Consider the following 22,133-nt stretch of genomic DNA (forward strand, 5'->3'; position numbering starts at 1 on the left):
TGGACACCGCGTAGTGGTTTAAGTAAGATTATTTTAGATTACCTGTAATTGGAAACCCTTGTAAAAGTCTTTTGGTTGGATAGAAACACTTACGCTGTTTTAAAACACATGTTAACCTGAGTGAAAGTCTTTTTTTTTTAAATTCCACCTGTGAAATAGACTCTGTTTATGGCTCACATAGTACCCTGAAATTACACATTTCCACAAGTGTTCATACCAAGTCGTGCCCGCGCAGGTGTGGCTCTCAGGCTCGTGCCCGCCACCCCTCCCCCTCTGCTAGAAACTACAAACCTTAGCGGCTCGCTCTCGTCAAGTAATTCATTGTATTAGATTTAGACGGGAGGAAGCAGCGAGCGAGTCGGCTGGTCGGAAAAACAACTTTGGTCCGGGAAACACTGAAAAACCCAACTGCTAGGCACATAAACTGAAGGTAAACAACTTTCTGCGATATCCGACTATGATGAAATGTTGTTTCTTTCGCACTGTTATTTTTAAAAGTGATGGAAATATTTTTTTAAAGTTGCCCGGAGCTGAGCGAGGCCGTGCTAGCGAAGCTAAAAGCTAGCGATGTTAGCTTACGGTAGCTAAGTTAGCCTTTCCCCGAGCCGACCTCTATTTTAGTGCCGCTTCCGCAGTTGCTGTTCAGTTGTGCTGAAGAAAAAACTAGTGTGTGCTTATCGTAGAAAGTCTTTCGACCCCTGCCTCCCCCTAAAGAAAATTATCAGGCTATACCGGGCACTGTTTACAAACTGTGCAAACTTAGCAAGGCTTATAAATGGAACCGCAAAGATTGGTCTAGATTGTCGAGTCTTAACCAAACAATGAGGCGATTTTCCTGACTTGCCTCGGCTGATCAGGCGGTTCTCCGGCGTGTCTTTTTTGTCTGTTAGTATGGCTGTTAGGCGGGTTATAATTTTCCCGTGACTAGTTAAAGATAAGAAGGGCGGTGTGAAAGAGCGTTGCAGTTTCTTTAAAACCTAAAATTCATATTTCTCGTCATTTTGTACGCTTTAGAAGGCGTCAGTTGTACTTGGGCGCACCATTTCTACTTATTAGGGCATTTTAAGAGTTGCGTTTTCTTTGAGACGCTTTGTGGCGAGAAGGTTTTACCTCTGGTAAATCGTACGTGTGTTATGTGTGGATCTCGCTTGGTGTGTAGTTTGGATGTTGGCCACCCACCCATTCTTCCACTGCGGACACACTAGCCATCTGTTGCCTCTGTGATGACGCCATTTTTCTGGTGACCCACCCAGTGGCTAGCTGGTTAAAAAAATGTTTGGTTTAACACTCCCGAGCTCTCACAGGCGACACAACTTTTTCTGTACCTTGGCTATAGTGGACGACCATGTATAGCAGAAGTCAGCTTTCTAACCCGCCACATGGGTGTTGCTTGGTGATACCAAAGTGATCCATCATCATATTTATGCGTTATGGTTATTGTTGATGTGACAGTATCATGGGTGTGACTTTGTGTTCTCTCACAGTTAAAATCAAAACTAAAGATCTAATGCAGTCTTGGGGAGATGGTAGCAGTGTATGTAATTGTCAAGTTGACAGAAGTATTTCCTGTTCTTTTTTTTCTTTTCTTTGACTAATAATGAGAAACTGTTACATGTAATCTAGTGCCAGAGCCAGTGACCACAATCGCAAAGCATAGCTTTTTGTATAGCATATAAATTGATTTTAAAGTACTGTACATTAATAATCAAAGTAAATATTTCTTGACATTATTCTTTTCAATGTAGAATAGCCTCCAGGGTAACTCCTTCATAAGGTTCTATCACTCTGAATCTGCCTCCTAATACACGAGCAAGGTTTTACTGCAGGACTTGCGGGTTGTTGCCCTTGAAGCTGTTAACTAAATTCATATCCTCTCCACTGTAATAGAAGAAGATGATGGCTTTTGAACAGTATCCAATTTAGATAAATGGTCAGCTTTGTCAAAATAATTTCATACCGATTAAGACTTCTTACCCATACCACATATATATCAGTACATGCGTGATGACAAAGACAAGCCCAGAGTGTAGGATGGTGATGAATGGGTGGTTGGAATTTGTGTGCTGATTATTGGTAATTGTTCTGCAGCCTTATTATCCACAATAGTGTCTCCAGAGGTTTGTACCAAAGAAACTGTAATTGTTTTTATTTTATTCTTTAAATTGCAGTTGGTACCATAATCATTTTTAAAATGGTGTATATTAAATGTTTAACAGTAATTTTATTGGCTGTGCTTATCTGTAGATCAACTGGTCTCATACACTTGATGGTATGCTTAACCTAAGCTAATAAAAGCTTCTGGTATTGATTATGGTAACTGGAGTCTCAGAACTGAAATGCATTTTGAAATTGTTGTTAACAAGAATTGATTGAGCCTTTGAAATTTGACAGTAGTGCTTTTACTTATGGTTTTCTTTTTCATTTTAATTGATGATTGATGACTGTGCCTCCTGTTTGCGGAGTAATTCAGTAAGATGTAGTTATCAACGAACAGTTATCAGAATGTAGTATGTAATAGGAACCTACATTTCTACTATATGTATTGTATTAATAAGGCCCACGATGTTGTTCCCTTTAATTTAATGTTGTGTAAAGTACACATTATAGTATGCGTGTTTCATTGTATGTTTATAACGCTACATGGCTAATCCGTTCAATGCTGTAAAAAACATTTCCTGTTTATAGAACTGGGCTTGAAAGGGCATCACATATGTGCATACTTTAAAAGTAAATTTGAAAACCGAGACCAGAATTGCTCCCACAGTAACTTACAGTGGTTTTTATCTTCGTGTATTGTGATGCCCAACTGGAGCTGCTAGTGCTATTAGTTAAAACATTGAGTGTGGTAAAGTTCATTCAAGTATGAAATGCACTGAAAATTCAAAAGAAAAATTGGATTTATTTTATTTTGTTTATGATCAAAAACTGTGGCATAAATAGTTATTTCCTCTAGATTCGTACCTGCCTGAAAAATGAGAGATGAACTGAACCGTGGGTTTAAAGAAATGCTACACCCTTAAAATAAATGAATTATCATCTGATCGCATACAGGGCAAAACCGAAACCGTGACGTACAGATTCATCTGCACTGTTTATACCGACAATGGTCTGATATTTACAGATGGCTGTCTAGCCACTTTTAGCAAACCAGCAGGGACAAACTGGAGTACACACAATGTTGAATCAAGTTCAGCAACATTGTACTTGGTAGGCTGAGATGACATCCAGTCAAAAAACCATGGGTTTGACCAGTGTGAAGAAGCTGTTTTCAATTCAATCTTTCACACAGACAGAATTCCTAGATCACAGGGGACATGGCCAGACAGCTAACTTGATGAGCAAATACTGTAAGGTCATAATTTAAAGGGCTGTCTTGACCAAAGGTAGCTAGTATAACAAGCTCGTCTTTGTTACTTTGACATGTAATGACCTGAGTTCCAAAGTAAATTCATACACCGTGTATCTCTAGCCAAACTGCTTACAGCAGGTGACTACTGCCTACATTAAGTACAGGTTATGTTAGGGGAAAAATCGCTGAAATGCAAATATTTCTCTTCTTGAATACAACCCTTGTGAGCAGCCTAGTCATTTCATTAGCTGAAGATCTATGACATGTTGTCAAGTCTGTAGTGCTTTAGCAAACTAATAGCGCATACATTACCAAGCAGTTTTAAAGGGGATATTTTTATACTGCATTTTTCCGTTATGTATGTGCTGTACATATTGATAATAAATTGCATTTCTTTGGGCTGCAATTTATTATCAATATGTACAGCACATACATGTTAGATCACAGAAGAAGCTTGTGTCACGTATCTGTGAGAAATTGAAATATTTATCAGCCAGCAGTCAGTTAACCAGCCTTAAGTGGGGGTAATTTTCCACCCTGGAGAATGTATGTGTGGGGTTTTTCCTCACCAAGCATACACACCTTATCGATGCCACCGTGGCACTTTCTAAAGGTTTCTTGTCTTTTGTTTTGTTTTTGTTGTTGTTTTCTTTCTAGCAGACAAGATGATGAATCATCAGGTGCACAGTAATGTTTAAGGCTGTGTCATACAAAGTGAAAATGCTGACAGAATAGCATGTCACTTCACACTTGAATGACGTGTGAAAGCATTATGGAAGTGTTTTTGTGTTTGAAAGTGGTTGTGTATCTAAACAGGGCTGCTTTTCATAAGTAACCAGAAATGCCTACTTGATTTTTTTTTTTTTAATATAATATTTTAACAAACTAACAAAAAACTGCTGGCTAAGTGTATATTAACCAGTTGTTATTTGTTGCTCTCTGCTTCTCTGTGTACTCTTCGCTGTAATTTGATCCTGTTGGTTGTCAACGTCTCTCTCATTTGAGTTAATCTAATAGACTCTTGCTGACTACCATGCTAATTGGCTGGGGGTTTGCACGTGTAGCCTAGTCCTTACTATCTACAAGGTTATGACTGACAAGTGAAGTAACATGTTACCTTGGTTTGCTGCTCATCCAGCATACAACACAGCTTGTATAACCAGCCGTGTTTTGTTAAACTCGAACAATATACTATCTTTAGTGACGGTCAGCTTGCCCACTATCTGCGTTATCACCATGATGTCAATGTCTGAGAATGTGGTGTTTTTGAAAAGGACTTGTTACGTCACTCCTGTTAATTGACAAACATGTTTAAATTTAGCATGGCTATGAAAAATGGGCTGCCTAAATTTTAACAGCCGATGATGATGTGTGGAAATCTTCATTTCACATTCTGTTTGTTGTAAACAGGTAGACAATGCTCAAGTTTTATTTTTTCATTGAGTACATCTGGATTTTAGAAAAGGAATGATTAACTAACAATTATCCTGTCGTTTAAATGTACATCTAGAGACACTAAGGGCACTTAGTCATTATTCAATGATGCCCCCTTGAAAGGTGCACGTTTACTTGATGCATTGGTCCAGAGATTTTACATTACAATCTACACGTCCTAAAAAAAATTGGCAGGTATGTGGAAACGTGCACAGAGCGTCACAGTCATTGTCTGATGACAACATTACGTCATAGATCCTAGCGTGCTCACAGCTCCAGAATCTGAAAACACGCTTTGTAGCTTTCAATCACGTGTGGGATGGGCAACATTGTTATGTAGTTTTTGTACTTTGGCCATCAGTATTCACCCTAAGAACTAATAATCAACCTATATTAATCTTTTGACAGCACTTCTGTACTAGGTCATACTTACATTGTGATAATTGTATTTACTGAAATTAATGCCTAAAACCAGCTTTATATCATTTCTATTGCGGAGACCCCTGCTAGCTATTAAGCATGGTTGGTACGTTTAACGACTTGACGTATAACCAACATTCATCAAAAGGAGGTCACAGATACTCATTTTTACCTAGTGGGCAAATTGACTGTATACCCACCTCTAGGCTACAGCTGCCCCAATTCTTGTCTTTTCCTTTTATTCTCAAGTCATGGTGGGGGTGATCTGATCCTTTTTTTTTTTTTTTTTCCCTCCTTTTTTTGGACGCCGATGTCCTACTTAGACAATTCATCTACCATTTATGAGATGCTTTCCATGCTTTTTAGATTTGATAACTAGAAATTGAAAAGAAAATGTGTAACACAATTATTAACTAATTTATGTTCACTTGCTTCATCCTCTGTTTCTTCATTTCTATGGGAAGGGGCTAACTGAGCAGAGCAGCGGGCATAAGATGAAGACAACGCAATTTGTTCCTGAGAGCAATACAAGCCAGTCCTGGCCAGAGCATTAACAGCTCTGTCACAGTTGCTCTGCTTGGCAAGCAAATTTTAAAAAATGAGAGAGTGAAGCCCACAGGGAAGAGCAGCATAGCCAGCGAGTGACAGGAACTCTAGCATGTGTGAATTTAACCTGTGGTTGATGAATGTGTTCTGTGGAAAAAATCTTAGTGGTGGAAGTAAGCCCTTTGTTCAGATGTGCTGTGCTTTAGGAAAACGCTGCCTTTTCATCAGAAATTTACTGATTTTGTTGCCAGAAACTAAAGACTGTAGGCACATGTATCTGAGAATTTCAGTTGCATGCAAATTACTATATGGACGTAGGGCTGCTCAATTAATCGAATTTTAATCACGATTACGATCTGGGCTTTCAACGATCATTAAAAATGACTGAGCCGATTATTAGCCCCTCCCTCATTTATCCGCGACACCTTATAAACCGGTCCGTGGCGCAAAAAAGGTTGGAGACCGCTGATTAAGAGGACCCGAGGGAAGCTCGGAAAGCTAAGCAGAAGTTATTTGGAGAGTGACTGCCGTTGGTTGAAAAGAGAGTTTAAAAAAAAAAAAACTTCAGTGGTGTTACACACTATTTTATATAATTTTTTTAAAGTCATTGTTAACCCTTTAAAGCCGGTCAGAGCTGCACGCTCCGTTTTGCGTAACTATTTTTAAATCCCTGTAGAACCTGAACCGTGTAAACTAGCGCAATAATTTGTTTTGCATATGAAACCGGAGGAGTTGTACTTACATCTTATGCCATCAGCTTGTCCTCGGTCACGGTTTCGTTCCACATATAGCTTTGCAAAAATTGCATAAAAAGCGCTTGCAGGAACAAAAACATAATATTCCAGAAACACGCTTTGCCGTTCCTATCAGCTGTTCGTAACACTTCCCACAGTGAAATGAGGCACATGCTGTTTTCTTTGCAAATTTGCATCATAGGATTGTTTTTTGTTTTTCCTGCAGTATATAAAAATTGCTGTATCTCCAAAATAAAACTATGAAGACACTCAAAATAAATTTCCTGTGGTGGGAAACTATTTTTTGCAACTTTATTGTATTTAAAGTTTTGAGGGATAAACCTCTTAAATTTCTCCAAGTAGAAATATATGTAAACAAAACAAAAGCGATTTTCAGGTATATTAACTAATTTTTATTTTCATGCAGCTGGGGTTTTATTAAACTATGGTACATCAATAAAACTCTGGTACCCTAGCAGATTAAAGGGGCCAGTTAAACAAAGATACATCTCCAGAACTGCAGCAGATTAACACCATATTTTAGCTGACGGATTGAAAGACAACAGGAGAGGTGTCAAGCAGTTTGCTCTCTACCACGCCTCCACCTGACTCACTATGATGGAGATAGCAGGGTAGAGAATGATGATTGGCACTCCACACTGCTATACCTTCTCAAACCAAGGAGGAAATATCCATTCAGGGATGTGATTTATTAGCCCTGCTATGTGAGGTCCCGTTGTCCTTGTGCTGTTAGCAAGTACACAGTATATGTACTGTGTTGGTGTGAAAGTCTAAGCAGCAGGGCCACCATGACAAATGAGCTATGTTTGATGTGTGCTCAATGAATAAAGAGAGCGTTTCAGTGTGTCCAGCTGAACAACGCTAGCATTTAAAACACATTTCCTATTCAAATGAAGACAAGTCACCTTCTTTTGTCCTGTTTAGTGTCTCAGATTTTTTTTTTCTTTTTAAATGTGGCTGAGATTATAGTCATTTTCCATAGTTTAAACAGCAGTGCATATTAAATAATTGTAAAATATCTGTGGAGGTTCAGCAGAAAATCCAAAACACTGGCACTCATTTCGTGTCTTTAACATTCAGCTGAATGCAATTTCCCAACATGGACTGATCCTAGCTGCTGCAAACCAGTGACACAAGACTGCATGTCACTCATTTGCACTAACTTCCCTTAACTCTGTTGGGCAAGTTCATCTCACACCCACACTGGTGCGCTTGTTGGGTCATTTACAATAATGAATTACTGGAACCTTGACTCAGTACTTCCTAGTAGCTCGCATCTTTGTGCACCACACAACACCTTTGTGATGTTGTGTATAGGTAGTGCAGAAAACGTGCAGTGCAGTGCAGTTAGAAGAACAGGGGACAGTGTAAACACTACACGTATTCTTAAGTTACATGCACAAGACATTGGATTATTAATGAAAGTGGGTTACAGTTATTTACTCAATTTTACATCGAGAATGTGAACAACGTAATTAACCTTTTAGTTTTTAACAAACTATATGTAGTAGCCTGCAGGAAGTTTAACTTTACCCCAATACAAAATGATTCCTGCTCTTTTCTTTGCCATTTTTATCAAGTATACTCTGTTTTCAAATCAGTTTGAATAGTGATACCAATATATTTCTGATTATTTTCTGATTTCATTAATCATTTCACAACTCTGGGGGGCTTCTGAGACTGAGTTGCTTTTCAGCTATGTGGTTTAAAGGTGTTAAGTGTAGTGTTGCATAGTTCAGGTGCACCTAGCAACACTACCCTTCTATGTGGCACAAATGTGACTCAACTTTCACATTTTTCTCTGTTCTCATGCTCAAAATGGGCAGTCAAACAAGACCTGAGTAGCACAAATTTTATTTGTGAACAGGAGAGTAATTCTCCCAGTGGTTACAGTCAGTGCCTTTTTGATGCTCTGCTGTAATGCCATGCTATACATATACTTCATACAACGCTTTTCCTGTGGTTCCCTGATTAAAATGTTCCTTTTTGTATTCCACCAGGGATGGCAGCCATCCGTAAGAAGCTGGTAATAGTGGGGGATGGAGCGTGCGGGAAGACTTGCCTTCTAATTGTCTTCAGCAAAGATCAGTTCCCTGAAGTCTATGTCCCCACTGTGTTTGAGAACTACGTTGCTGACATAGAGGTGGACAGCAAACAGGTGAGACAACTGCAGGGATTCGAACTACTACACTGCCTACTGATACTTAATGTCATGTAAGAGTGGTGCTTTGGGGTAGATGCTTTAGACCTGTTGACCCATCTGCATAAGTGACTGTTTTACTCTGTGAACAAATTTAAAGATTCTTACCTGAATTATATTTTTTGAATATTTTAATAAAGTAGGTGACTCAGTCTTGGGTCTTCTAAATGTCACAGCACATCTTTCCCTTCCTTACTATCTGCACTGGTTTTTGTGCTGGGACTCATTTCCTGGGTGCTTAATCATGCTCAGTGCTTTAATTCTACCTTCAGGGCCAAGTGAGCAAGTGTTGAAAAAATGTACTGTTCCATTTTCACATCTTCCTTCACACAACAGCAGTCATCTGCTAAGTCTGGTTTCTTTTTGAGCTTGGTCATCATGTTTTACAAAGTGTCTGTAGCTTGTGTGTTTGCACTAAGTGAGGATTATATAAAATATAGTAGGACACTCTGCTCTGGAGTTCAGTGGATTTGATTATTTAGCACTCCACACATATCCTGTGTGGGTGGAGTTAGTTCCTCCCAGATAACTGCGGCAGCCAGCCTCATCAGTCACAAACTCTTGAGTCCTGACCTCTTTGTGGGTTAATAGGATTCTGGGACGGGAAGTCTTTATTGGCTGTCTGATTTCTAACCTCCTGTGCTGCTGCAAAGGATTCATGCTTCTTGAAGTGTGACACTTTTCCAAATGCCTTCTTTTACCATTTAGATTTGCATTCTGTATAGAGAAGATGTTATGTCACTGTCATGTTTTGTATTGTCTCTGAAATTAAATGGCACGTGCAGAATGAACAAGAGCACAATTTATGTGAGCACATTGTTGGTATTTTTTCCCCTACCTCTTACAAATTTGGCACGTGTATTACATATACCAAGGCTTTGCAGAAATATTAATTTAAACTAAAATTGCTCTTTGAATGTGATTGATTTTAGGCAGCTTGTGGATGTTCTCTTATGTCTGGCTAATAATGTAATGCTTTATATGGCTTTCAAACTGGGTATTCAAAAGGTTGTGAAGAGAATATTTGAACTATTGAATGGCAACAGCTGGGGAAAAAAATGAATTTATCATTTCCATATCATAGATCATCACTCTTTCAGGTCTTTTTCAAATTATAATTAGTGATTATGTTAGTAATCCTTGCCAGTTTAAGGTTGTAAAAAAAGCCTTTGTTGTCAGGACTGTCTGCTGCAGGTGTTGCTCACCTTCTTTGCTGGCTTCAGTGTAAAAGTTATGCTGATCAAGATGAAAATTACACATTTTTCCCTCCCCTTTTGATCAGTTTTTAAAAGTTTTCCTTGTTCTCCTTTCATCAAATCTCATCTTTTGTCCTTCTTTGCCTTCTCTTTTCTCAATGTTGGTCAGGTGGAGTTGGCTCTTTGGGACACAGCAGGTCAGGAGGACTATGACAGACTGAGACCTCTCTCCTATCCAGACACTGACGTCATCCTCATGTGTTTCTCCATAGACAGCCCTGACAGCTTGGGTGTGTACAAAGCAAACACATTCTTGCAGTTGCATACACTCATGACATAAATAAAACAAATTCTCTCTTTTGTGTTTGCCACATTTCTGATTTCATTAGAAGATATTTCTGGACTGTTTTGATTGTGCACTTGCAGAGGAACTACTTACATTTGTGTGCACGCAGAGTAACAACTCGTTTGTTATGTAGTGTCATCCATTCCTGCTGTTAAACAGAGTCGTATCTTTTTTCCTCATGATGATTATTAACAGCACTTCCATGATCACATGGAAATGGCTGTACATAAAAGTGATAAAAGCAGCAGAAAAATTAAACTGCCAGAGATTAATTAAGCTTCAATGAAAGGACATAGTTGTAATAAAACAAAGTCTTATTGCACGAAAGATTGTCATATATCTTCAAAGCAACATTTTTTGCTGACCAAGTAAGATAACATTTGATACTCAGTGGAGATAAAAGCAGAGCTCTTTCTTCTTTTCAGAAACATAATTTAATTATGTCTGCATAAGCTTAAATTTTAAAGACTGATCAGAACGCTGACATCCTCCAATTTTACTCTGCTAACACATTTAAATGTAAATGCAGCTGCGGTGACATCAAACTGCTTTGTTTTTGCAAAGAATGCAATGATGGTTTGTGGTGCCCACTTTTCCTATGAAAAAATGGGATTAAATGGTAAATAGTACTTTGTTTCTCCTTTAAGTGAGACACAGAGGGCTACAAAAAGATAAACAAGTCCACTGGAACAGGGCAGGGATGGACACATCATCACTGGAGAATGTCTTAAAGCAAAAAAAAGAAAGAAAAAAGGGTCACCTCAGGCATAAAGGGCTCTCAATTAAATTTTAGTCTGACAGTTATAACACTTAAACAATTGAATTATTTGTTTGTTTATGCCTCCCGTCTCTGGTCTTTGTCCATTACAGAAAACATTCCAGAGAAGTGGACCCCGGAGGTCAAACACTTCTGTCCAAACGTTCCCATCATTCTGGTCGGAAACAAGAAAGATCTGCGTAATGACGAGCACACACGCAGAGAGCTGGCCAAGATGAAACAGGTGCCTGACTTTTTACTTGGTTTGAATTAACATGTTTGTTCTGAACTAAGCGAGAGTGAATCTTAAGTGTTCTTCTGATTTTTAGATCTTGAATTAGTGGTGCCGTGTTTCTGCCAGTCACTATAGCAAAAGCTGTTTGAGATTAAACACTTATCTAGAATATGTGTGTTCCTAAACTACCACTTTGTTTTTCTCGACTAATAGGAGCCAGTGAAATCAGAAGAGGGCCGAGACATGGCCGGGCGGATTGCAGCATTTGGCTACATGGAGTGCTCTGCTAAGACAAAGGACGGCGTGCGGGAGGTGTTTGAGATGGCCACCAGGGCAGCACTGCAGGCCCGTCGTGGGAAAAAGAGCAATAAATGTGTGCTACTGTAAATTGGCCGTCATATTTGGACTGTTTCACCCTGGGTTGCTATACCTGGGGATAGGGCTTGGGAGGGACAGAGGGATTACAAGATGGGAGGGAGGGAGGGGGAGGAAGAAAAGAGTGCAGTAAATGACTACCGCTGTAACCTGGCTGTTTGTTGGACTGAATTTACCCTGGGACTTGGGTTTGAAAGGCTTTGATGGCAAAGTACAGGTGGGGAGACGAAGGGAAGGGAGGTGGTAAATGACTACCGCTGTAAACCATTGGGCTCTTTACCTGTGGGTTTACCATCTGGGTGGGAAATTTACACCAGCGACCAGCCAAATGCTGGAACAGTTACTTTTCAACAAGCCACTTACACTGATAAAGATCCTTAAGATCGAGTCCTTCGTAAAATCTAGCTGACTGGTAGCCCTGATAAAGTTGCTCATGAATTACAGGGAGTTGGGGACAATAACAAAATTTTTTAAAGTTACCTGAATGGATGACCAGACAGACGGAAGGGAGAAACGGACAGCACAGTAAATGAGTACCACTGTAAAAGGCCACCAGTGGACTTCATCCCCAGGTGCTCATGCCTGGAATTAGGGCTAAGATGGTGTGAAGTTTGGAAGATGGAGGGATGGGATGTATGAAGTTCTGAAGTGGCCACGATAAGACAGGGAAGCCAGGGCATCACTTCCTAGTTTTGCACTTTTATCTTACTCGTTATATGCTGTAGGTCAGTTAAAACAGCCCTCAATAGGAGACAAATCGCCAGTTAAATAAATTGAGTGCTCCTCAGAATGGTGCTTGAAACAAATTTGAGGTGTATTAGCTAGCACTTCAATCCGATGGAAGAAAAACTCTCTTATTGATAGGATTAAACTAGTAGTCACATGCTGTCAGGTGGGTTGTGTTATTGGAGAGGCATGGAGCATGCTCACATGCCATTTAGTTTCTCTTTGTAGTTAATCCTCTGTTTATAGACTCTGACAAACACATTTAGCCTCTACTCTTACTGGATAATCTGTTGCAGACACCTGACATTGAGTGCTGTTGTTATTTGAGGCTAGCTGCTTGTTTTAAACGAGATCTGAAGTGTATCTTATCACAATCTGCTTGCTTCAGATGATCTTAGTGTTTTAGAAAACACAGCCAGGTTCAGTTATTTCCAGGTTAGCAGCAGTGTGCCTTTGGTGGCCAGACAAGATGAGCATAAACATGCTGGAGTCTTAACTGCAGCTGGTTTGTCTACTTTAGTTCACATCTGAGGGTTCTTTAACATTTAAGTTCTTCAGACTGAATCAGTGGAAGTGGCAGGTGAATTGTGGTCCCATTGGAAGACAAAGGTAGCTTCCTGTGTTGCGTAGACCCACCTGAGCAAACTGCCATGGCTCTGCTCCCATCCCTTCCTGTTCCACAGCTGGCCGCTGGTGCTCATCCTCCTCTGGTTTTAGGCCAGGACAAAGAACAAGGAGGGGAGAGTAATGTTTACATGCACACCACTGATTTCCTTATTTGGGATGAATGACTATGAATATTACGTGTGTGTGCTTGTGTAAGCATGTAGAAGGGTCATGTGTACATTAAGCAGATCAGGTAAATTTTTGAGGGGGGGGAGGGAACGGATACCTGGGATTTACCATCCCTTTTACAGGTTGCCTGTTAGTAACTCTCATCTGCTTTAACGGTTAAAGAGAGACAAACAACAAAGTGACATGACCTTTTTATCCCAGAACAGTGCATAGAAATGCCAGAATTGTCAGGTTGGTCAGCCAGGTGGATTTCGTATAACATGCAGGTGAGCCACATCAAAGAAATAACCACCTGCTGCTAATATAGTTTTGTTTTGTTAAAATAAAGAAAAAAGAAAATGTAGGCATGGCCAGTCTGAGGATTGGTTAGTCACCAGCCTTTCCTGACTTTACTGTGTATTTTGCTAACACATTCTGGCTCTCTTCTGTGAAAGCGTTGCGCCCTCCTGTTCTTCTTCCTGGTCTACAGGGAGGAGCCTGTTCTAGAAACCAGTCTCGTGGTGTTTGTTTTTATACTTTATTTCCAACTTCTTTAAAAAAAAAGTCATAAACATATGTTGTCTATCAGTATTTAAAAAAAATTAAAAATAAAATAAAAAATAAGAGGTGGAAGACTAGGGAATACTTATGTTGCTTTAGGTTTTTGTTTTTTCCTTCTCTGTGCTTTACCTGAATCTTTCTGATGATTTACTGTTGGTTTTAATAACCAATCAATCATCCCGCCAAATGCTGTTGTTGGGCAGTCAGGAGAAAGGCTGGCCTCTCGGCTGCCTGTCTAGAGCATCGCTAGGACAATTAGTGCTGGCTTTTTTTTTTCTGTTTGTTTGTTTTTGAACACACTGTTAGCTGAAAAGACAAAAAAGGAAAGCAAACTTTATTCTCATGTACAAATCATTTTTATTTCTAGTTTTTATTGTATTTTTAAGTCCTTATTTTGGATGCTGAAGTAGTGATTTAAACAAAGGAACAGGAAAAAAACAAGCTGTATGCAAAGTCTGTAAATATATTAAAAAAAAAATAGGAAAAAAGATGTGGGTTTGTTCATACTAGGCTATACACACGCACATGACTGGAAACTATTTGTAAACTAGCTTTGGTTTGTGTAATAAATTACTTTCTATAACACACAACTCCTATTCATTATCGTCCGGGTTGGGGAAGAGCACTTTGGCTCAGTCAATAAACATGTAATATAAATGAATGGTTTAGTGTTTAATGTACTGGTGCCTTTATGTCTTAAGATTACAACACTATGTCTGAATACATGACAGTAAAACTAGCACGGGAAATCTAGAGAAAAATCCAGACAGCAGCTGAGGGGAAGTGAAACGACTTGAGATGCAATAGAGCATTTTAAAAAGGAACCAATTCTTTCTTTTTTCCTTTTTAAGCCTTTACTCGAGAGGTACATTTCAGGAAAAAAAGTAACATGAAGCAAAGACTCAACTCAAGGTTGCTGCAGCCAGAAACTAACTTAATGTTACGTGGGGGATGCACTAAATCTAAATGAGCTGCACAATACAGCTCAGGTGATCAGGGTTTAGGATTTAGTCTCTCGCAGGAAGCTTCAGTCATGCTCTTAATCTTAAAGTCATCCACACTTAATTTGTGCTACAGAACGTGGTCATTATTTTATACTTTGTGGTCTGAGATCAGTTCAGACTGAGAAGTCTCAACTCAGGATGAAAATATGAAATTGCATTCCCACTGCACCTTTAAACGTCAGAATGAGCTTAGATTAAATAAAAAGCTGATTCTCGCTGAAGTTTGATTACGACCTTGATAAATAACCAGTCGTTAGGATGACTGCTGCCTGGGGAGCAGAAAGTAACACCATACCACTCAAAGATGATGTTCCTGCGCTGCAGAGAGTGTGTGGGATGCTGAGGTGAGGCAGTTTCAGCCTGCGTGGGACGGTGCTGGATGTTGTGGGGCAAGTAATCGAGAATCTGCGAGTGTGTGCGGAGTGTGGTGCCACTCGGTGTCCAGCAGTGGTTGTGTAATGCAGCGTGGAGGAGTGGAAATCCAGGAATAAAATGGATTAAATGTATGAGCAGGATGGTACTTGCATGGAGCTGAGCCTACATACGCCTTTGTGTAACTTAAAAGAAAAAAATACCTCTGTGTAGCACATGTAAGCAGTCAAACGGCGTGGACTAAATACTGGTTAAAAAAAAATCTGCCTGTGTCAGTTCCTTTCTTGTGCTGCCAGACACTTTGATGTGAACACGGAAATCATGATTTGGAGAGTAATGATCGCCACGGGCATTCGAGTGCAAGAGGACACAGGAACAGAAATTAAGCATTCATTTAATATTCACAGAAGTAGCATAATAATGCCAGGCCATTTCAAAAGGAGGGGATATCAGAAACTCCGGCTACTTTATTATTTAAAAAAAAACCCAATGCTGTGCAAAAAGCTTGAGGCACCATCGTCTCTTTATTATTTTGTTTCCAAGCAGCATGACTTTCTTGTCATTTTCTAAAGTGGTCTTGACCTATGGTTCTGAGTTTTCTGAGTTATAGTTTTCTGAAGGTCTTCCAAAGCTTTTCTTTAGACAAGTTTTCTTGCACAAACAATGAGGTATTAGCCAACAACTTGGCTCGGTGGAAGGGTGGCTATCAGGAAACCATTCTTAATGAAGGAAAACAGGGAGAAAAGGCTGATGTATTACAAGTTACACATTAAGAACTTGACTGAAAATCAGCAGGAACAGGTCTAATAGAGTGATGAATCCAAAGTATACATTTGTGGTTCAAATTGTCATCAGTATATAAAGAGGAAGTAAGCAGAGAGGTACAACAGTGAGTGTCTACAGCCATCTGTAAAACACACTGGAGGCTCTTTAATAGTTTGGTGCTGCATTTTAGCCAGTAAGTTTGGGGTGCTTGTAGAAAACTGATGGAAGTAGACTTTGACCCACCATGAAAAACTATCTAGAATGCGTCTGATTGGCCACATCTTCATTTTTCAGCACAAGAATAATCTCAAACATACTGCCAATGCAGTAAAACACCCAGTGGAGCACAATCAGTCATGGATTGGCCTCCTCAGAGCCCAGATCTCAACATGATTGAAGCAGTGTGGGATCATCTTGACAGAACAGAACAAAAGGCAGCCAACATCCAAAGAAGAGCTTTGAATGTCCTGCACTATTTAAAAGAAATAAAAGAAAGCTTGACTAAGAGTTCAGGCTGTGTTCAAAAATAAAGGTGATTTTGATATTGGAGTTGTGCAAACTCTATTTTTGCCTTATATACTGTATTTACGTGTATTTACATGCACATTTCCATAAATCTCTGCACCCGTTTCCCATTTCCAAAACATAAGAAAATGAGAGGTACTTTAAGATTTTTGCTCAGTAATATTAAATGATATAGAAAATATGCCTCTAGTATACAGGTAGGAGGTCGTCTCCAACAGTAAACTACAAAAGCCACAGTGGGCGGATGTGAGAGGAACCACGTCAACTTAAGCCTGCCAGACTGCAAAGGACCGACCTCCGTGACTGCGGACCTTCTTGTAGGAGAGGGCCTCATCCAGAAACAATAAGCTGTGTTGTACTCTATTCTTATTTTACCGACTCTGCCCTCGTGATCTCATCTGTTTCCTGTTTGTCACTAAACGGGCACAGCCTCAGTCTCAGTAAAGTTTGTAATAACCGTATTAAAATGCTGTTACACTTGCAAAGTGGCAAACACAACACAGGCACACAAGAAGCAACATTGTTAGAACCACTGTAGTTTGTTGTAGTCACAGCTACACCAGCTATGACTATACAGACAGACACTTAAGACATATTAAGGGTATTCCCGACTTAATAAAAAGCACCTCCTCAACTGTGAGATCTCTGCTGGCTAGGCAAGGAAATGGACTGGGGCTCTCTAGAGACGCATTCAGAGCGAAACCCACGAAGTCGAAGAGGAAGGAAGGAAGTTCGTCACTGCCTACTCCACCCAAAACTGGTGGCATGTAAGACATAAGACGCGCTGTCTCTAGCGCAACACTTGTAGAGGAATGAGCTGAAGGGGAGGGTACCGATGCTGCTTTCTTTCTTTTGCTGTGTGGCTCCTTCCCCTCCCGTCTTTCTTTCTTTCTTTCTTTCAGTCAGTCTTTCCCTCTCTCCCCCTCCTTCCCTTCCCTTCCCTTTCGCCTAACAGCCGGGGAAGACTAGCGAGCAAAGAGGCTCAACTGCCGGCTTTATATACCGCTCTATTTTTAGCCACTCACGGGCCCGACTATTTTTAACCAATATGAGCTCATTGCCTGGTCCGCCTGTCCAATAAGATAAGAGGAAGATGAAGGGAGTCGTCCAATAGGTGCTAGGAAAAAAGAGAAGGGGCGGGTTACACAAGAGTCTGTTATCTGCAGTGAAACGGTCGGCTTGTGAGGGAGGCAGCAAGGAAAAAGGAAAGACCTCTCACTTTGCTGCATTTCCAAAGGATCTTTTTGAAGTTCATCATTATTCAGACTCGCTGTTCTACAGCCCAAAGCGGATCTGCATGGAGGCAACGATTTTTTTGTCTAATTATGCACCTAAAATTGTCTTTGATTTCTTAGAAGCGATAACGATACAATACATAGTTTTAAATTGTTTTAAAAATATTTTGTTGATCCCATTTATATAGAGGAGATTTTCGAAGAGAAGTGTGTGAAAATCCAATTAACCTGCCTAAACCTCTTGTACCTTCCTTGCAGAAGTTTTCACATTATGTTTTAAATTAGCATTAGCTAGCAATTGTTATTTTAAATATGTTAAAAAAAATAGTTAGTGATAATCTTTCAGTAAAAGCTAACCCCAAACCAAGCTATAGCCCCTGGCTTGAATTTGTAGGCCATAACATTTTGTTCGCGATCCATCCATCCTACAATAGACGGCCTTCCCAGGATGGGATGCCGTCTATTGTAGGCTGAACACAGAGAACCATTCACACTGACACTTAAGGCAAATTTATATTCTCCAATTAACTAAACCCCACGAATGCCTTTAAATGTTGCACCGAAGCTGAAGTACCCTGAGATAACCTGCATAGACAAAGGGAAACTCCACAGAGGATTCAAACCCAGGACCTCCTCGCTGTGAGTCAACAGTGCTGACCAGTGTACCCCCCTCTTCCATCCAGATCCACTGAACACGATCAGCCAAGGGTAATTTAAGATGATTCTCATTATAAAACTGAAAAAACAAACAAAACAAAAAACATCTCGTCAACTTCCTGACAGGAAAAGATCTCATTTCATGTGAGCATCACTGCAATTTAACTCTGGCCCAAGATACATGACTACAGCAGTGTTGACGTCAGAAATGTCTGGCCCCTCAGTCTGGAACCGTTTTTACTCACAACAGAAACATTAAATTTTCACAACAATGTTGTCTCGGCAATGAATAAACATCTATGGATTAAACTACTGCAGTACTATTAGTTTGCTGTGTATGCTACTGCCTTCATTTTATATTTGCCCTTATAATTTGCCAGTGTCGAGTGGCCCTCTCTAATCACATGCATTAGATCATATTACTAGATTATAATTTGCAGATTCATTATTAGAATTAGCTACTATTTTGTTTATTAAACTTATTACTGTGATGTGAGCTAGTTTTAAGTAATTATATGATGCCAGGAAGCTTTGACTTTTATCCATAGAATAATTAAAGGTTTTAAATAAATGGTGTTGACTATGTAATAACAATGTAAAATATTTGCGTGGCTAGGGTTGTGGTTATATACAAAATCTTTAAGGGGGCTGCTGCCACCCATGCCCACCTCTGGAAACATCTCTGTTTAAAACAACTTCATTCTTAAAAGAACATTTTCCCATTAATCAGCATTCATGAACAGTGTTGAGGTAACGAGGTTTTCTAAAAACCAATACTGGCTGAAACTGACTGAGTGGTTTCACATACATCATCCAAACAAGCCTGCAGTGAATCATAAAATGACGAGACTCGGAGTTGTGTCGTAACAATACCTATTTCCTTATTCTTAATTAGCAGAGCCATCCATGCGGCAGCTGCTGCCCAGATTTGCCTGTCACACCCTTATATTTTCCCGATAGTCATCTTTCAATTAGACGATCTTCGGTAGTGGCTTTGGACTGGTGGGACTGGCTGCTCGGTCCTGTGTGTGTGTGTGTGTGTGTGTGTGTGTGTGTGTGTGTGTGTGTGTGGGAGAGAGAGAGACTGGTGTGTAGTTTTTGTTATGACTTTGGACGGAGGGTATGACAAGGATTTCCCCGTGATTGTGACTCATCGATACACCCACCTATTCTTCTTGTTTCCAAAAGTTTTATTTTTAACCGCTGGGTGTCCTGTCACCAGTGAGTGTCTGTTTCTCCGGTAGAACAAGAATTACGATTCACGACACAGTTAAAAAACAGAAGAAGAATAAAGCTGCCAGTTGGGTGTCTTAGCTGTTACTTCTTAAAAATGCTAATGTTTTGGATCTACTTTTAATTCACTAACAGCTGCCGCTCATCCCCCAACAAAGCGCGCTCACGACAGCCGCGCCCCCGCACAAAAGGTTCCAACACATCATGATGTGAGCGCGGAGGACGAGAACGGTCAAGTCCACTCCCTCCAAAACACTCTCCACCCTGCCATATACTCCATATCATCTGCTAAAGAATTTCTTTCCCGACCTCACCGTTGGATTACAAATTTAAAAATATGGCTAATTTAAAACTGGCTAATTAAAAAATATATTTAGCCCAATTTAAAATAGCCAAAAACCAAATAACGGCAGTCGTAAATGAAAGTTGAACCATTCATGAGGATACAACCACAGTAATTACTTTTAGCTATGTACCCGTTCTATGTTTTATTCTAACATCTGAATAGTATATTAAAAACATAACACAAGGTAAGTTTACTCCACTCTGAGATGACTATTATCATATTCTTACATATTCGCTGTAACAGTTCAGGCCACACAATGTCAGACTGACCTCTAGCGGTACAAAGGCGTCATTACAACTGTGTCGCTCGGTGTTCTGGTGAAACGCCAGAGATTACGGTTAGTCCAGAGTCTCGCGGGATTACGAGATCACATTCAGGTAAACAGTAAGAAGAAACGTAAGGTGGCAGCATAGTCCTACCCCTCTGATGTAAGTGCACTATAACCACCGTACTGAATAGGTGGCACAGACAAGGTTACACTTTAGCACCCTGACTAAATTATGGCCAACTTTTCTTTCTTTCCAGATGTTTATAGTTTCGATTGAAATATGAAAGTCACACGAGCATGCTAAATCTTTTCTTATAGGACAAATATGGCACATAACCTGTATATAAAGGAGTTAAATAAACACTGCTGTCATTGAAAGTAATAATTAAGCAAACAGTAATATAAAATTTGAAGTGACCTAGCTTGAAATAATGGTTCAAGCTAATTATGACTTTATGACTCTAATTACTCCCAGCCCCATTATATCCCATAGTGTAGTAAATAAACATGGCTACAGTTTGTAACGTTTGACCTTTCAGAGCTCTGGTGTTGATTCTCAGTCTGTGATTATTTGCATCAAAAGGCCACTTAAATGAAGCTGATGCTCGTTTTGTTTTTACATCACTTACACTGGTTTGTGAACCATTACTGTCATTAACAATTACTGGTCATCAGGGTTCATGTTATGTCTGCCTTATAGGGGTCCATAAGCCAAACAGAAGAAAACGACGACAATGAGCTGCTCATTAACTGCTGCATTCTCACTCACTTCACGAAACACGGGGAATGTGCATGAGTCAATGGACGTGTCTGTGTGTGCCTGGTTTGCAGAGAATAGCTGCGGTGGGATCCAAGACCACTAACAATTGGTCTTAGCAGCCAGAGTTTGCATGCTAATTGACAAATGACGTAACGTGTCAAAGACAAATCGGAGGCTTTTTGTTCAGGCTGACTGGGAGGTCATTAGTTGCAATTAACAAGCAGACTGACTCTGGCAGGATCAGCAACGAGCTTCTAATTATCCTGCCTTAATGACCTGAGGGTTTAAAAGGTTCCGGTAAGAGATGGATGCAACATTAATATTTTTAAGCTTGTCATTTTACACATTTTCTCTTTAGGTATTAGAAATGTGAACATCAGAACCAGGAGAAGAACCTGCATCATCAGTAGCATGCTAAGTTCCTGGTGAGGATTTCTGTTTGGCCCATTACTGACAGGTGAAACTGTAGCTTTACCAGATTCTTGCGCAATTTCAACCAGCTGTTTACAAAATGCACATCGAAAGACAGCAAATGCTGACTCAGTAGAGACTTATATGTGTAAATGATTACTCCAGCATCCCATTTTTCCTCATTTTCAGTCGCAGTAGCGTTATTCTAAAATGTCACGTCTGACTTGACGTTTAACACTTTACCAACAGAAGCCGTAGAAACAGCTTCAAGGTGCAATAGGACAGGAAATATTAAAAGTTGTAGCATGAAATTCCATTTCCCCAACACTTAATCAAAGTAATCCACAGTAAAAACACATAATATCTGTGGGATTTTCCCCAAAAATTGGGCTGTATTTTTATTTACCTACAGTGTACAGTGAAAGTGAAAGAGGGAAACAATTCTGTTTTTTACCAGAAAGAAGAAACATGAAGTGATTTTAAGTAGTGAGTAACTTCCATGTATTTCAAAGGAACTCTATTTCCCTTTTTAACCTGTAAATATGCTTTATTTTTAGGGGTATGGCCATATTATGGAATAGCTTATACTTCCCTTCTTACATCAGGTGTACATCTACATTTTAGGGGTACAGATGACATAATGGAGAAGCTTAACCTCCCCATTTTACATTGTATGCACAACTGACTTTTTTAGTCACGTGGGCTGAAGTATGGAGTGGTTTTAACCTCCCCATCGTATATTGTATGCTTACATTACTTTTAGGGTCACTTATAACACTTAACCTTGCCTTTTGAGGATAAGGCTATAGCAACACTTGTAGTATTGAAAGAGTGTTAGTTACTCACTTACCAAAGGTGCATAGAGTAAATAAAGGTTTTTTGA

The 22,133-nt window shown here is 39.8% G+C and overlaps 2 protein-coding genes across 2 annotated transcripts in view; both read left to right on the forward strand.

Moving 5' to 3' along the window:
• Positions 1 to 291: 291 nt before the first annotated feature.
• rhoab (ras homolog gene family, member Ab) lies at positions 292 to 11,762 on the forward strand. Its single transcript, XM_026153868.2, has 5 exons — positions 292 to 430; positions 8,505 to 8,662; positions 10,070 to 10,190; positions 11,117 to 11,247; positions 11,452 to 11,762. Exons 2-5 carry the CDS (start codon positions 8,507 to 8,509, stop codon positions 11,623 to 11,625), a joined length of 582 nt encoding a protein of 193 aa, XP_026009653.1. The 5' UTR covers positions 292 to 430; positions 8,505 to 8,506; the 3' UTR covers positions 11,626 to 11,762.
• Positions 11,763 to 21,191: 9,429 nt separating this feature from the next.
• The window catches only part of sema3h (sema domain, immunoglobulin domain (Ig), short basic domain, secreted, (semaphorin) 3H), a 51,979-nt gene continuing 51,037 nt past the window's right edge, over positions 21,192 to 22,133 (forward strand). The window contains exon 1 of the mRNA XM_026153945.2: positions 21,192 to 21,264. The gene's annotated coding sequence lies outside the window, so the exon portion shown is untranslated. The remainder of the gene's footprint in view (positions 21,265 to 22,133) is intronic.

This window comes from Astatotilapia calliptera, chromosome 20 (assembly GCF_964374335.1).
Source record: "Astatotilapia calliptera chromosome 20, fAstCal68.1, whole genome shotgun sequence".
Taxonomy (NCBI): domain Eukaryota; kingdom Metazoa; phylum Chordata; class Actinopteri; order Cichliformes; family Cichlidae; genus Astatotilapia; species Astatotilapia calliptera.

Coding starts and splice junctions, on each gene's coding strand:
- rhoab (XM_026153868.2), top strand. CDS start 8,507: ATGGCAGCCATCCGTAAGAAGCTGGTAATAGTGGGGGATGGAGCGTGC. Junction 8,663..10,069: donor TAGAGGTGGACAGCAAACAG/GTGAGACAACTG, acceptor AATGTTGGTCAG/GTGGAGTTGGCTCTTTGGGA. Junction 11,248..11,451: donor AGCTGGCCAAGATGAAACAG/GTGCCTGACTTT, acceptor CTCGACTAATAG/GAGCCAGTGAAATCAGAAGA.